This window comes from Panulirus ornatus, chromosome 11, assembly GCF_036320965.1.
Source record: "Panulirus ornatus isolate Po-2019 chromosome 11, ASM3632096v1, whole genome shotgun sequence".
Classification (NCBI taxonomy): domain Eukaryota; kingdom Metazoa; phylum Arthropoda; class Malacostraca; order Decapoda; family Palinuridae; genus Panulirus; species Panulirus ornatus.
This window is the reverse complement of record NC_092234.1, coordinates 43,544,327-43,561,266: the sequence shown is the minus strand read 5'-3', so window position 1 is coordinate 43,561,266 and position 16,940 is coordinate 43,544,327. Positions and strand designations below refer to the sequence as shown.

Below are 16,940 nucleotides of genomic sequence, written 5' to 3'. Positions count from 1 at the left end.
TCAACAGAAATCAAAGAACAAATCCAAACTCTAACTAAGTAACACCATCACCAACATAAACACAGGAAGGCAAGCTGAAAAATGGCACTACCTCCTCAACACGGTGAACCACAAGACACACATCAACCAACTTTGGCACACCAATTCAACCCCAATTCATGTTGAACTCTTGACCTATTTCAATGAAATCCCTTCTCCCAAAGAACACACAAACATACTCATGAGTTACTACTCAAAAATCAGCCACAAAACAACCTAACACGAAATACAGAAAATCAAAAAGCTACAAATCCATTCCGAATCAGCTCCCGACCCCACCTTTCATTCCCACAGTTGGAAGTAGTGCAATTAAAACCTCAAAGAACTCTTTTGCTACAGGCCCTGACAACATTAAACTGTCTGATCCATTTGCATTCCAAGCTCCAACAGATATCTTCTAAATTCCAGGCTACAAAACTAAATCCCTAGCTCATGAAAACTTGCCAACATATCACATATCATAAAAGCATCCAAACCTACCAACTCCCCCTCTTCCTACAACCCTGTACCACTTGTATCCTCCATATCCAAACTGTGAAAAACTGATCTACAACATAAAGGAAAACACTCAACTCTCATCCACAGAGCATGGCTTCAGACCTAAATACTCTATTACCGTGCTACATAATGACCTCACGCAACATATTCTAGATGGCCTCAACCCACCACATACCCCTATCCAACATACAACTAGTGGCAACAGACAACAAAGCATTCAAAACTGTCCCCAACACATCCTTACGCAAAAGATATTCGACACCAACCTCCACAGCAATGACAAAGTGGCTGGCCACCAGGGAAGAGTTACTCATAATGATTTTATCTCGAAAACACATATTCTACAATGGTGTTTCCCAAGAGTTATCTTTTTTCTAATCCTTTTCAATCTCTTCCTACAAGACTTCCCATTACCTCTATCAAACCACAGTGTGAGGCATCTTCTCATATGCAGAAGACCTTACAATCATATCACAACATGCTGCACTACATTACAAAACTTGGACAATGGCTCACCCACCCAAAGAAAACATGAATCCAGCTCACACGCTCTAGTCACATTAAATGGACAATCATTCCCACTAACCAAAGCATCAACCATTCTACGCATCCCATATGACACATGACATTCACTCTCCACACCAATAAAATTAACACAAAAACCTAATGTCCTCTGAACAATAACAGGAACAAGATTTGGAAAAGAAAAAGAATCCCTCAACATCCCCTACAAATAATTCATCTGTTCCACTCTACACCACCTTACCTGCATGGTCCTTGTGCCTCTCAAAAGTAAACATAACAAAGCTGAAAACCACACAAAACTGTTCACTCAGTACAATCATTGGCTGCTTGCCAACCACAAACACTCAATATTTACACAATGAAACAATCCTCCCAATATAATCCCATCTCAAAATGCTAGGCACTTGATTCTATGCAACAGCATTAGACCAATTCCACCTATAATACTCCAATATCAACCACCAACTCCCAAGTAGATATAAAATGCTTACTCCTGCCTCACACTTCATTAACCTCTTTTTGCAAATCCCTCCAACAAAACACTGATAAAACACCTACACAGTAAAATAATTAAAAGAGGAGCTTTGTCTTAAACTGCATCCCACCAGATTGTGCAACTGTTAGAAGTCACACTCCCCAGAAAAACATGTGTCCACTTTTCCATCTACACTCTGGACGTCTCCTATCCCTAACACATTACAAACACAATTTCAATATATCCCAAGGCCCTTCATGCCCACAATGTAACTACCAAAACAAAAACACTGAGCACTTACTACTTCACAGCCCTGCACTCTCGGCATATACACATATCACTACACTTTATGATCTATGATCCCAACAGCAGACATGGCAGGCTTCCTCAGAGTTGAGGGAGCTTCATAAAGATCGAAGGAACCCCTGGGGCAGGAAGGAAGCAAGTAAATATATAAGAAAAAAGGGAGAATGAATACCTTCGTGTCATAAAAGGCTACCAAAAGAGGGAGGAGTGGAAGGCTGGAAACCCTCCCCTTCTTATATTTAAGTTTCTGAAAGTTGAAACAGAAGCAGCCAAGCAGGAACAGTCCATGCTCCTCAAAGGCTCTGGCTGGGATGTCTGAAAGAGTGTGGATATAATCAAGACGAGAAGAGACAGATAGATAATATGTAAGAGGAGAGAGTATCCTGGATGTTCTGGTTGTAGGTGAACCAAAGCTCAAATGGAAAGAGAATGAAGGGTTTGCAAATGTTTTAGGCACAAGATTTGTATGGGGGAAGGAACTGAGAGAATGTGTGTGAGTGTAAGGAAGTGAGCCCAAAAATGATGTAGGTAACAATGAAAGTAGATTACCAAAGGTGGGTGACTATAAGTACTAATGCACCTGGAAGTGTGAGGAAAATGAAAGGTGAGTGTTTTAGGAGAGGAGTGTGTTAGCAGTTTTGATGCAAGAGACTGGGTATAATGATGGGGAATTACAATGTGAGAGTGGGTAATGTGTCAGTTGAGGGAATACATAAGAGGCATGAGGTACTCAGTGATGATTGAAAATGGTCAACATCTTATGGAGTTTTGTGCTGATAAAGGACTAATGACTGGAAATTCCTGATTTAAAAGAGATTGGCGGAATGCGTGCATAGTGCCATTGTACAAAGGCAAAGGGGATAAGAGTGAGTGCTCAAATTACAGAGGTATAAGTTTGTTGAGTATTCCTGGTAAATTATATGGGAGGATATTGATTGAGAGGGTGAAGGCATGTACAGAGCATCAGATTGGGGAAAAGCAGTGTGGTTTCAGAAGTGGTAGAGGATGTGTGGATCAGGTGTTTGCTTTGAAGAATGTATGTGAGAAATACTTAGAAAAGCAAATGGATTTGTATGTAGCATTTATGGATCTGGAGAAGGCATATGATAGAGTTGACAGAGATGCTCTGTGGAAGGTATTAAGAATATATGGTGTGGGAGGCAAGTTGTTAGAAGCAGTGAAAAGTTTTTATCGAGGATGTAAGGCATGTGTACGTGTAGGAAGAGAGGAAAGTGATTGGTTTTCAGTGAATGTAGGTTTGCGGCAGGGGTGTGTGATGTCTCCATGGTTGTTTAATTTGTTTATGGATGGGGTTGTTAGGGAGGTGAATGTAAGAGTTTTGGAAAGAGGGGCAAGTATGAAGTCTGTTGGGGATGAGAGAGCTTGGGAAGTGAGTCAGTTGTTGTTCGCTGATGATACAGCGCTGGTGGCTGATTCATGTGAGAAACTGCAGAAGCTGGTGACTGAGTTTGGTAAAGTGTGTGAAAGAAGAAAGTTAAGAGCAAATGTCAATAAGAGCAAGGTTATTAGGTACAGTAGGGTTGAGGGTCAAGTCAATTGGGAGGTGAGTTTGAATGGAGAAAAACTGGAGGAAGTGAAGTGTTTTAGATATCTGGGAGTGGATCTGGCAGCGGATGGAACCATGGAAGCGGAAGTGGATCATAGGGTGGGGGAGGGGGCGAAAATTCTGGGAGCCTTGAAGAATGTGTGGAAGTCGAGAACATTATCTCGGAAAGCAAAAATGGGTATGTTTGAAGGAATAGTGGTTCCAACAATGTTGTATGGTTGCGAGGCGTGGGCTATGGATAGAGTTGTGCACAGGAGGATGGATGTGCTGGAAATGAGATGTTTGAGGACAATGTGTGGTGTGAGGTGGTTTGATCGAGTAAGTAACGTAAGGGTAAGAGAGATGTGTGGAAATAAAAAGAGCATGGTTGAGAGAGCAGAAGAGGGTGTTTTGAAATGGTTCGGGCACATGGAGAGAATGAGTGAGGAAAGATTGACCAAGAGAATATATGTGTCGGAGGTGGAGGGAACGAGGAGAAGAGGGAGACCAAATTGGAGGTGGAAAGATGGAGTGAGAAAGATTTTGTGTGATCGGGGCCTGAACATGCAGGAGGGTGAAAGGAGGGCAAGGAATAGAGTGAATTGGAGCGATGTGGTATACCGGGGTTGACGTGCTGTCAGTGGATTGAATCAAGGCATGTGAAGCGACTGGGGTAAACCATGGAAAGCTGTGTAGGTATGTATATTTGCGTGTGTGGACGTATGTATATACATGTGTATGGGGGTGGGTTGGGCCATTTATTTTGTCTGTTTCCTTGCGCTACCTCGCAAATGCGGGAGACAAAAAAAAAAAAAAAAAAAAAAAAAAAAAAAAAAACATATAAGTACACATGTGTCAGTAGCATAAAGTAAGCAGGCATTAATGATTCCGTTAACTGAGAAGCATGTAAAACAGAGACTCTTGGATATGACGGTGTTAAGAAGGCCAGCTGGTGGGATGTCTAATCATTACTTAGTGGAGGTGAGGGTGAGGGTTTGTAAAGGCTCTTGGAAAATAAGGAAATGATAAGAGTGAGAAGAGGGTAGTGAAAGCAACTGAGCCTGGAGAGGAGGCTTGCAAGAAGAGATACCAGGAAAGACTAAGTGAGAGTAAATAAATGAAACTACAGGAGTGGGTGAGGGATAGAAGGTATTCAGGGAAGCTGTGCTAGCATGTTTGGGAGAAGTGTGTGCCATGCACTTTTTTTTCTCTTTTTTGCTAGTGGGGTGACAAAGGTCAGTTGCTAGTGAATGAGAAAAGAAGTGTATTGGTATTACTTGCAGGGAAGGAGTGTGAGATTGGGAGAACAAAATAAAGCAGACAAGAGAAAGCAGCAGAGGTACAGAGGAAGGTGCAAGGGCTGAAAAAGAGGGCAAATAAGAGTTGAGGAGCAAGTACTGTATCAGCAAACTTCAGGGAGAATAAGAAAATGTTTTGGAAGGAAGTTAATAATGTGAGAAAAACAAGAGAACAAATGGGAACATCAATGAAAGGGTAAACGGGGAAATGTTAACAGGCAGAATTGATGTGAAGAGATGTAGAGAGCATTTTGAAGGGTTATCGAGTGAGAATGATGATACAGGGGCATGGTAATTTTGGGTGAGGGAAGTGTGCAAAATGAAAGAGTCATGACTATTTGTTTGGTGAGAAGAGATTGTGAAAGCCCTGCACAAGGTAAGATGTGGCAAAATGGCTGGACTGGATGGTACTGCATCTGAATTCCTTAAAAAGGGAGCAGCACTGTTGTTGATAGGTTAGTTAGTATGAAAGGAACCAGTGAGATGCCTGAGGATTGGTGGGATACCTGTACAGTGCTAATGTATAAAGGCAAGGGGGACAAATATGAAAATTCAAATTATAGAGGTACAAGCTTTGTTAAGTGTACTGGTAAGTTTTATGAAAGAGTGATGACAAAGGAAGGTGGCATGCAAAGAGCATCAGACTGGGGAGGAACAATGTGGTTTCTAGAATGGAAGATGCATGGATCAAGTGTTTGCTATAAAAACACTGAGTGAAATTGAGAAACAAAAGAATTTGTATGAGGCATTTATTGGTATAGATTATCAAGCTGATTTAGATGCCTTTTGGAAGGTGCTACAAATATGTGGTGCAGGAGGAAAGCTATTAGAAACAGTGAGGAGCTTTTATCAGGAAAGTAAGGCATGTGAGCAAGAAGAGATGAGGCAGAGTAGTTCCACATCAAGCAAAGGTGTGTGATGTCACCATGGCTGTTAACTGTGTATGGATGAAGTTGTGAGGAGATGAATGTTAGGGTTTTGGCAAGAAGGGTAAGTCTGCGGTCTGTCAGGAATCAGGGGCTTGGGAGGCGAGTCCATTACTGTTTGCTGATGACAAGGTGCTCATGGCAGATAATTTTTCATTATCCACCCAAGATGGCTGAGTAATTAGTAAGCAATGACAGCTCTACATTCCTTGGGAAGAACATGAGAGGAATAAAAAGCAATGATGTAGAGCCTTCACCATTCAAGTCGCAACCTTTGTGGCAAGACAGTTTTCTGATGCCTTAGACTAGTGCAGAATGATGAGATATTAAAGGTTAAGCAATGTTTCCTTTGACTAATTCTTTTCACAGAAACAAAAGGCAAAGGCAGCACTCTCCCCAAGACAAGTCATTTCAATTTGTTGAAAAAGTTAACTTAAAAAGGAGTTATAAACAGACACATGGGAAATTAACATGAGACCTATACAAATCCTTCAAGCAATTAAGACTGGATAGCAGGTAATGCCATAGAGTGATGTCAGAAAGATAAGAAAAGTGTAGTCAATAACAAAAAAACAAAATGAACATCAACAACATATCATAAAAAGTTATATGAATATGAAAAATAAAATCAAAAGACTTAAATAAAATATGAGCATGTGATTGCAAGCATCACAAAGATGAATATACAAAGAAGACTAGCTGAGCTAAACAAAACCTTAACTTACTTATTAAAGAGGTGGTTGTCCACACGGACTTTGGAATGAGCCTTAAAGTCATCAGGCATCAACATCACAGGTACGTTAATGTGACTCAATTCACTGCTCTGAAAAAGGACAAAAAGCTTTGAAAATACAGAGCAAACATCAAAAAATGCAAGCAAACATATATCAAATAGAGCAACAAACTGCAACACTGAAATGCAGTTATCCTTCTTAAAATGGAGGGGTTACAGATTATATACAACAGTTCAATGTTACCAATAAACTTTGCACCCTGTACTTTATACAGAGTTTGATGTCATTCCTCTTATTTACACCGTTCATTTGTCCCCAAAGACATCTTGCTTATATGAAAGAGACAGTCCCCAAAGACATCTTGCTTATATGAAAGAGACAATCACATTATGGGAATTCCAGAGTTTAACAGACACCCTCTCCTAAAATCAACTTAAAACTGCCTGGAGATTAGCTAAAAATGAACTAATATGGGATAAGTTGACAGCAATATATATATTTTTTCACTGCTTAATCACTGTTTCTTGCATTACTGAAGTAGTGCCAGAAACAAAAGATGACAGGATGCATTCATCCACATCCATTCTCTAGCTGTCATGCGCAATGCACCAAAACCACAACCCCCTTTCTACAACCAGACCCAACAGACCTTTCCATGGTTCCCCAGCCACTTCACAAAGCTTACCAGTTCAGTCTACCAACAGCACATTGACCCATGTATACCATATTGATCCATTACACTTTATACCATGCATGTCTTTCACCCTTCTGCATGTTCAGTCCCCTGATCACTCAAAATAATTTTTTCACTTCGTGCTTTCATCTCTAATTTGGTCTCCCACTTTTCCTATCTGTCAACCTGTCCTTATTCATTCTTTTCAAATGTCCAAACCATCTCAGCACAACTCCTTCAGCTCTCTCAACCACACTACATTCATTACCATATCTCTCTCACCCTCATATTAATCTTTTGATCAAATCGTCTTACACCACACACTGCCCTCAAACATTTAATTTCCAACACATCCACCTTCCTCCGCACATCCTCATCTATAGCCAAAGCCTCACATTCAAACAACATTGCTGGGTCTAACTTCAAACATACCCATTTTTGTCTTCCCAGACAACAACCTCTCTTTCCACACATTCTTTAGTGCTTCCAGAACTTTCATCCCATCAAGTAGCCTATGCTCAATTCTGCTTCCATTGTTTCATTTTCTGCCATGTCCAATCTTAAGCATCTAAAATACTTCATTTCCTCCAATTTTATTCCATTTACACTCACACCCCAACTAACTAACTTGTCCCTCTAACATACTAAACCTAAGCACCTTGCTTTCAATCATGCTTAACCTCAACTTCCTCTTTTCTTACACTCTCCCAAACTCAATCACCAACTTCTGCAGTTTCTCACTTAACTCTGCCACCAGTGTTGCATCATCAGCAAACAATATCTGACTCCCTTTCCAGGCCCCCTCATCCCCTACAGACTGCATCCTTGCCCCTCACTCCAAGCCTTTACCTCCCTGAACAGCCATGGTGACATCACACATCCTTGCTTCACCCCAGCCTTCATTTGGAACCATTCACTTTGCTTTCTCCCTACTCATACATACACATTGCACCACTGATAAAAACTTCTCACTGCTTCAAGCAGTTTTCCTTCTAAACCTTATGTCCTTAAGACCTCCAACAAAGCAACTCTATCGACCCTATCATATCCTTTACCCTGATCCATAAATGCAACAGACAACTCCTTGCTTCTCTAAGTATTTCATATGCACATCATTTCAAGCAAACACTTGATCCACACAACCTCTGTCACTTGTGAAACCACACTGTTCCTCCCCAGTCTAATGCTTTGTGCATGTCTTCACCTTCTCAACCACTATTCTCCTATAAAAATTGCCAGGTACAACCACTTTTACATCTCCAGCTTAAACACAAACTTTTGCCTTCCTTGCCTTTATACAATGGCACAATACAAGCATTCCATCAATCCTCTAGCACCTTACCATAGTCCACACATACAATCAAAATCCTAAATAACCAATTAAAAACACTTGACTCTCATGATCTCCCTTTTCATGGCCAGGTACACAAGCTTTATTATATGATTCTGTAGTTTCTTTTCACATTCTATTTAAGATTCTTTAGTTCATATTTCATCATTTCTATTCTTCGTTTATATTTGTTTTCCAGTCATATGTATGGATGGTCGTAAGTCACACAGGTTGTAAGTAGGGACTCAGTTAAGGCGAGAGTAAGTGAGCTTAGAAAGGAGACTTGTGCGAGAAAGTACTAAGAGAGACTGAATGGAGAATGGCAAAGGGTGAAAGCAAATGACATGAGGGAAGTGGTTGAGGAATGGGATGTATCAAGGGAAGCAGTGATGGCATGTGTAAGAGATGCATGTGGCATGAGAAAGGTGGGAGGTGGACAGATCAGAAAGGGTAGCGAGTGGTGGGATAAAGAACTTGTCAGTGAAAGAGAAAAGAGAGGAGTTTGGACGACACTTGCAAGGAAGGAGTGCAAATGATTGGGAGATGTATAAGAAAAAGCAGTAGGTCAAGAGGAAGTTGCAAGAGTTGAAAAAGAGGGCAAATGAGAGTTAGGGTTAAAGAGTATCATAAAACTTTAAGGAGAATTAAAAGATGTTTTGGAAGGAGGTAAACAGTGTGCATAAGACAAGAGAACAAACACGGACATCAGTGAAGGGGAGAAGGGGGGAAGTGAGAACAGGTAGTGATGCAGAGGAGATGGAGAATGTATTTTGAAAGTTTGTTGAATGTGTTTGATGACAAAGCGTTAGATGTAGGGTGTTTTGGTCAAGGTGGTGTGGAAAGTGAGAGTCAGGGAGAGTGGTTTGGTGAAGAAAGAAGAGGTGGTGAAAGCTTTGCAGTTTATGAAACCAGGCAAAGCGGTGGGGTTGGATGGTACTGCAGTTGACTATATTAAGAAAGGGGGTGACTATGTTGTTGACTGGTTGTTAAGGATATTCAATGTGTGTATGGATCATGGTGAAGTGCCTGAGGACTGGCAGAATGCATGTATAGGGCCAGTGTACAAAGGCAAAGGGGGGGGGATAAAGAGAAGTGTTCAAACTACAGAGGCACAAGTTTGTTGAGTATTCTTGGAAAATTTTATGGGTGGGTATTGATTGCGAGGGTGAAGGCATGTACAGAGCATCATATTGGGGAGGAGTAGTGTGGTTTCAGAAGTGGTAGGGGATGTGTGGATCTGGTGTTTGCTTTGAAGAATATGAGAAATACCTAGAGAAACAGATGGATTTGTATGTGGCATTTACGTCTCTGGGGAAGGCATATGACAGGGTGGATAGAGATGCTTTGTGGAAGGCCTTAAGAGTACATAGTGTGGGAGGTAAGCTGCTAGAAGCAGTGAGAAATTTTCATCAAGGTTGTAAGGCATGTATATGTATGTGGATGAGCATGTACATATGTATGTATGTGTGCATACGAGATAGGTCTTTCTTCATCTGTTTCCTGGAGCTACCTTGCTGATGCGAGAAATGGTGATCAATTGTAACAAATGAATAATAAATAATTTTTCTATTATACTTGAATGCCGTTTCCAGTGTCAGAGAGGTAGCGTCAGGAAACAGAAGAAAGACCCATCCACTCACATACACACATATATACATAAACATACATAAATATATATTTTTTTTTTTGCCGCTGTCTCCCGCGTTTGCGAGGTAGCGCAAGGAAAGAGGAAGTAAAGTGTTTTAGATATCTGGGAGTGGATCTGGCAGCGAATGGAACCATGGAAGCGGAAGTGGATCATAGGGTGGGGAGGGGGCGAAAATCCTGGGAGCCTTGAAGAATGTGTGGAAGTCGAGAACACTATCTCGGAAAGCAAAAATGGGTATGTTTGAAGGAATAGTGGTTCCAACAATGTTGTATGGTTGCGAGGCGTGGGCTATGGATAGAGTTGTGCGCAGGAGGGTGGATGTGCTGGAAATGAGATGTTTGAGGACAATGTGTGGTGTGAGGTGGTTTGATCGAGTAAGTAACGTAAGGGTAAGAGAGATGTGTGGAAATAAAAAGAGCGTGGTTGAGAGAGCAGAAGAGGGTGTTTTGAAATGGTTTGGGCACATGGAGAGAATGAGTGAGGAAAGATTGACCAAGAGGATATATGTGTCGGAGGTGGAGGGAACGAGGAGAAGTGGGAGACCAAATTGGAGGTGGAAAGATGGAGTGAAAAAGATTTTGTGTGATCGGGGCCTGAACATGCAGGAGGGTGAAAGGAGGGCAAGGAATAGAGTGAATTGGATCGACGTGGTATACCGGGGTTGACGTGCTGTCAGTGGATTGAATCAGGGCATGTGAAGCATCTGGGGTAAACCATGGAAAGCTGTGTAGGTATGTATATTTGCGTGTGTGGACGTGTATGTATATACATGTGTATGGGGGTGGGTTGGGCCATTTCTTTTGTCTGTTTCCTTGCGCTACCTCGAAAACGCGGGAGACAGCGACGAAGCAAAAAAAAAAAAAAAAAAAAAAAAAAAAAAAAAAAAATCAAACTATTCGCCATTTCCCACGTTAGCGAGGTAGCATTAAGAACAGAGGGCTGGGCCTTTGAGGGAATATCCTCACCTGGCCCCCTTCTCTGTTCCTTCTTTTGGAAAAATAAAAAAAAAAAAAAAAACGATAGGGCAGGATTTCCAGCCCCCTGCTCCCTCCCCTTTTAATCGCCTTCTACAACACGCAGGGAATACGTGGGAAGTATTCTTTCTCCCCTATCCCCAGGGATAACATACATATATATATACATGTACATATTCATACTTGCTTGTCTTCATCCAGTCCTGTCGCCACCCCGCCCCACAGGAAACAGCATCACCACCTCCTGTGTCAGCAAGGTAGGTCTAGGAAAACTGACAAAAAAGGCCTCATTCAATCACACTAAAGTCTCCAGCTGTCCTGTGAAATGCACCAAATCCACAGCCCCCTATCCACATCCAGGCCCCACAGACCTTTCCATCGTTTACCCCAGATATTTCACATGCCTGGTTCAGTCCACTGACAGCACATCAACCCCAGTATACCACATCATTCCAATTCACTCTATTCCTTGCACACCTCTTACTCTCCTGTATGTTCAGGCCCTAATCACTCAAAACCTTTCTCACTCCTCTCCATTTGTCCAAACCATTTCAACACACCCTCTTCTGCTCTCTCAACCACACTCTTTTTATCACTAAACATCTCTCTTACCCTTTCATTACTTACTTGATGAAACCACCTCACACCACATATTGTCCTCAAACGTTTCATTTCCAACGCATCCACCCTCCTCCGTACTACCCTACCATTTTGAGTGAAAAAATGTCAGTGCCTCACACAAGCACCTAGTGATCATGTCACTCAACTACCCAAATTCACCAACCCAGAGCCTGTTAACAGCTCAAGCCCTGTTGCAATCACACAAATGCCCAGTCTAGCTTGTGAAAGTTTTGTTTGACTAGGTCTATGAAGACACTGCTAATTCAGTAGACCATTAAAAGCTTGGAAACATGATGATTTCCTCCACCACTCACTGCCTTGTTAGCATCCTAGGCTTCATGTACCACACGGAGAAACGCAAAACCTCAGTGGCATTCACCAGCCTAGACTTTACAAAGGCTTTCAAACTGGTAAAGCACATCATAAAAAAGCCATCATCCTGGAATTATGTGGGTGTATTGTCTTGTGGCTGGTCGCCTTCCTGACCAAGCAACACCAGTTGCAACAGCATCACTACCCCTACCACATGGTGTACCAGTGTACCAAGATGGTGCCATTCTGCTTCCTAAACCAATCAACGATCCCTGAAAGGACACAATCCACTACTTGAAGTATGCAGACTACTCAATCTTTGGCACCACTATCAGAAACAACTCTCCTGACTTAAACACCCTTCAGCACATCATAAACAACCTTCAGGAGTGGAGTATGACCATCTTTCTCACCATCAACCACACCAAGACTGTAATGATGTACATCAACCTGGGAACAGACAAAATCCTGTTCCCTGTCATCACACTAGGACCTGTCATCCTCTGGGTAGTCAAGACACTTCAAACTTCTTGGTGTCACGACAGATGATTCACACTAAGTCATGACACCACTATAATCACACCCTCATACCGCCAGTGCCTTCTCTGCCGACCGAAAACGCTGTCCAACCAACCGAGCTCAGGAATGTCTATTCCATTTTCATTCTAAGCTCACCTATTCCTCCAAAACCTGGTCCACCTCACTAACACCTACACAGAAAGACAGCTAGAAAGTGAGCAGAAAAGAGCACGCAGGATCATCCCGGGCCCTCCTTACACCACCTATCATGAGACCATCACCTTGCTCAATCATGAGACCATCACCTTGCTGAATCATAAGACCATCACCTTGCTGAATCATAAGACCATCACCTTGCTGAACCTAACCTTCATTTCCGACCTATACCGGCAGCTCACACAGCACTTCGGCAATAAACTGTTAATATCACCCACCTCCTCCGTCACACAGCTCAACCTTATCTTAAGCTCTTGCATGATTAGCCAACTGCCAACTTTACGACCTCCCACTTATGTAATATTTGTAATACCTCAACTGTGAATTTTCAACCAAATGGCTGGCTACTTTCAATAAACCTTTAATCAATCATTAACTTATCTACGAAAATCAACCGAAAAAAAAAATAATTTTCGCGTTATGTAAGAGATACGAGTCGAGTACAGAGGATAAACATCCCTAAGGGGGGGGAGGATGATTAATATTCAAGCCTCTTAAGGGAACCGTCAAACGTGACATTTCCAGGCCTTCTGCGATGTCAGAAGGGGTGTTAAACAGGTCATTCACATCTGGCTTGGCCAGTTAATAATGTAACTGGGTGATGGTGGTGGTGGTTGGTTGTGGTTGAATGTGGTAGTGGTTGTTGGTGGCACTAGTTAGTGGATGGTGGTGGGGGCTGCCGGGGTTATTGGTTAGCGGTGGATGATGATGATGATGATGATGGCTAGAGATTGTGGTGGGTGATGGTTGGTAGCTGTGGTTTGTTGAGGTGTTGGCTTGTGGTTGCAGTTGGTGGGCGTGTTTAATGGTGGTTGAGGTGGTGCCTCTCTAGGAAATACGAGCACAACACAGTGGGTAAACTAGTTCATTAGAAACGCACATCACCTTCACCCATCTTTAATGGGAAAAACGTCAAAACCATGATGCCTTGTCTCATCAGTGCAAGTGCTAAACATATCATTCACACCCTCCCTGCTCGGAGATGGGAGTTCGGTGGCTGGTGGTGGTTTCATGTCATTCATCCGAGCGCATTTCACTTTAATGGAACAGATAAAAATATGACACCACCTTGTAAAAACAATAAAAAAAAAACTAATGGACTATCCATGATTAACTATCACCCCATCCTCCATATTCTACAACGAGATACACCTGAAGGAATTTCTTCATATTAACGTCTTCTACATCACCACATCTCTAGGATAACCAGTCATGACCTAGATTAGGGAAGCACACGCAACCTTTTTCACTTCGGGAGTCGTAATTTTTTTTTTACAGTTCGCAGCATTTACACATCTAGCGTTTTAATGATTTAAATGATAATGCCAGAAAACATTTGATAACCTACAATAGGCTGTCAACCAATGAAATGATACAATCAATATTCTGTTCTTCATTAAACCTCAATTTATAAAGATAAATGAACTCATCAATGTGAAATTAGCTCGTGTGATTTTTTGGCACGTTTCCGAAATGAAGTAACTGAATATTGGCCTCAAATTTCGAAGATGTCGGTCGCGGAATGGACAGAATCTTTGGCTTGCCCAGATTCGTGAAGCAGAATATTGGCTGGCAAAATGAATATTGGCTGGCACATGTATGTGTGTGGGGACGACTAAGCACGCATGAACGGCAATTCTCCCAAGCAAACTTGTATACTATATTTCTTTAAGTCACAATGGATGAGATGACAGAAATAAACTTACTCTCAGGTCTTTACATACTCCAAGGAAAATGGAATTAGATATGACTATTATTTTTTTTCGATTTAAAAGCACAAATTATCGAATTTAATGCCGACATAGCCACCAAGTTGGCAGCAGTGCTTCCGCAATGGCTGACACTCTCTCCCCCCATGAACACGTTCACCTCTTGTGCATTTGGTTGACTATGATTCCTGTTACTGTTTGCGTGTTGTACCGGGAAGAGACTTTTACTCTCATGTTGCCCCATTTCTTACGTTTGGATATATGTATATGTATATATACCATGTTCTGTACGCCTCTGTATAAACACACACCCTAACCCACTATCAATACATCAAGCCTCATTCATATTCAGCTTTCCAAGATTCTTATCATGATTATTGTCAAAATCAGCCACCCTTTAATACAATAAACTACCAAATGTCAATGACTGAGAATTGAGATACGCAGTACAGCCGCATGGAGACTGTCAATGCCATTAAGCCAATGGTAGTTTGAATTTCTGTCCATAACAGTGGACTGCCAATGTGACGCAGTTGTGCATCCTTGCCTCAGAACGTTCAACTTAAGACAGGAAATCAGCATAAATGTCTGTTACTCTGGGATAAAAGAATGGCAGAGTGCATATGTATTTTGTTTCATAGTGGTTATTCATGCACGATCTTATTTCATTATCATAGGTAAATGGATATACTGTTCGTAGGAAAGACAAGCACAGGCAGACTGAGCATATATATATATATATATATATATATATATATATATATATATATATATATATATATATATATATATATATATATATTTATTTTTTCATACTATTCGCCATTTCCCGCGTTAGCAAGGTAGCGTTAAGAACAGAGGACTGGGCCTTAGAGGGAATATCCTCACCTGGCCCCCTTCTCTGTTCCTTCTTTTGGAAAATTAAAAAAAAAAAAAACGAGAGGGGAGGATTTCCAGCCACCCGCTCCCTCCCCTTTTAGTCGCCTTCTACGACAGGCAGGGAATACGTGGGAAGTGTTCTTTCCCCACTATCCCTAGGGATGGTATCTATATATATATATATATATTATGTAATCGAATACCCTTCGTCTCACATTGGAGCAACAGGGTCTCTACTGGTCATTTCTCATAAGTTCATGCAACCAGCAGATAGCACGTTAGAGAATCTAACTGTACAACACGTAAATAGTGTATGTGAGCATGCCCTACCATATAACCTACAACAGCCAGGATCGAACCTGGGACCCCTGCATATATATATATATATATATATATATATATATATATATATATATTTTTTTTCAAACTTCGCCATTTCCCGCGTCAGCGAGGTAGCGTTAAGAACAGAGAACTGGGCCACTGAGGGGACATCCTCACCTGGCCCCCTTCTCTGTTCCTTCTTTTGGAAAATTAAAAAAAATTGAGAGGGGAGGATTTCCATACTATTTTTCATACTATTCGCCATTTCCCGCGATAGCGAGGTAGCGTTAAGAGCAGAGGACTGGGCCTTTGAGGGAATATCCTCACCTGGCCCCCTTCTCTGTTCCTTCTTTTGGAAAATTAAAAAAAAAACGAGAGGGGAGGATTTCCAGCCCCCCGCTCCATATATATATATATATATATATATATATATATATATATATATATATATATATATATATATATATATATATATATCTTTCTTTTTCTTTTAAACTATTCGCCATTTCCCGCGTTAGCGAGGTAGCGCTAAGAACAGAGGACTGGGCCTTTTTTGGAATATCCTCAACTGGCCCCCTCTGTTCCTTCTTTTGGAAAATTTAAAAAAAAAAAAAAAAACGAGAGGGGAGGATTTCCAGCCCCCCGCTCCCTCCCCTTTTAGTCGCCTTCTACGACACGCAGGGAATACGTGGGAAGTAGTATGAAAAAAAAAAATATATATATATATATATATTTTCCTGAGTCCACGTGGACTCGTAGGAATATCTTGATCACGCGCAAAATTGTGATCCTTTCCAATATATATATATATATATATATATATATATATATATATATATATATATATATATATATATATATAGTGTGTGTGTGTGTGTGTGTGTTAATCAGGACATTTGTAAAGGCTCTTTCAGCCCTAGACGGCGCTACTTCCAGCTGCAGGGAAATGTAGACTCCTCTGGAGTAAGTTCTTACAGTAAACTGTAATCATGATGATACCTGGCAAAAATGTCTTCCCACTCGCAGGTAAAAATTCCATTTAAAAGTTACTTTAACAAATATATGAACACATCACGAGCACAAGATGATCACTGCCGAAAATTTAAAGCATCTTAAAAATAAAAAAAAACATTCATGAAGATAATATATTCATATACTATCAGCCACAAGAGCCCTTTCTAGATATCTTTATGAGAGAGAGAGAGAGAGAGAGAGAGAGAGAGAGAGAGAGAGAGAGAGAGAGAGAGAGAGAGAGAGAGAGAGAGATTCCTGCAGCGCTCAGGAAGCTGGCCACGGCCACCGGGGGCGCCTACGGGTCACACAGTGCAGCGATGCTATTTGTGCGTCCACGTAGCGATAGTGGGGGGCAACTGATCGGTGCGAATTTCATG

At 41.4% G+C, this 16,940-nt stretch overlaps 1 protein-coding gene across 2 annotated transcripts in view; it reads right to left on the bottom strand.

Annotated features, from left to right (window-relative positions):
* PIP4K (phosphatidylinositol 5-phosphate 4-kinase) overlaps nt 1-16,940 on the bottom strand; it is a 61,231-nt gene that overhangs the window by 32,560 nt on the left and 11,731 nt on the right. For both annotated transcript variants that reach the window (XM_071666853.1, XM_071666854.1), the window contains exon 2: nt 6,339-6,436. In XM_071666853.1, coding sequence (XP_071522954.1) covers nt 6,339-6,436 — 98 coding nt within the window. The remainder of the gene's footprint in view (nt 1-6,338; nt 6,437-16,940) is intronic.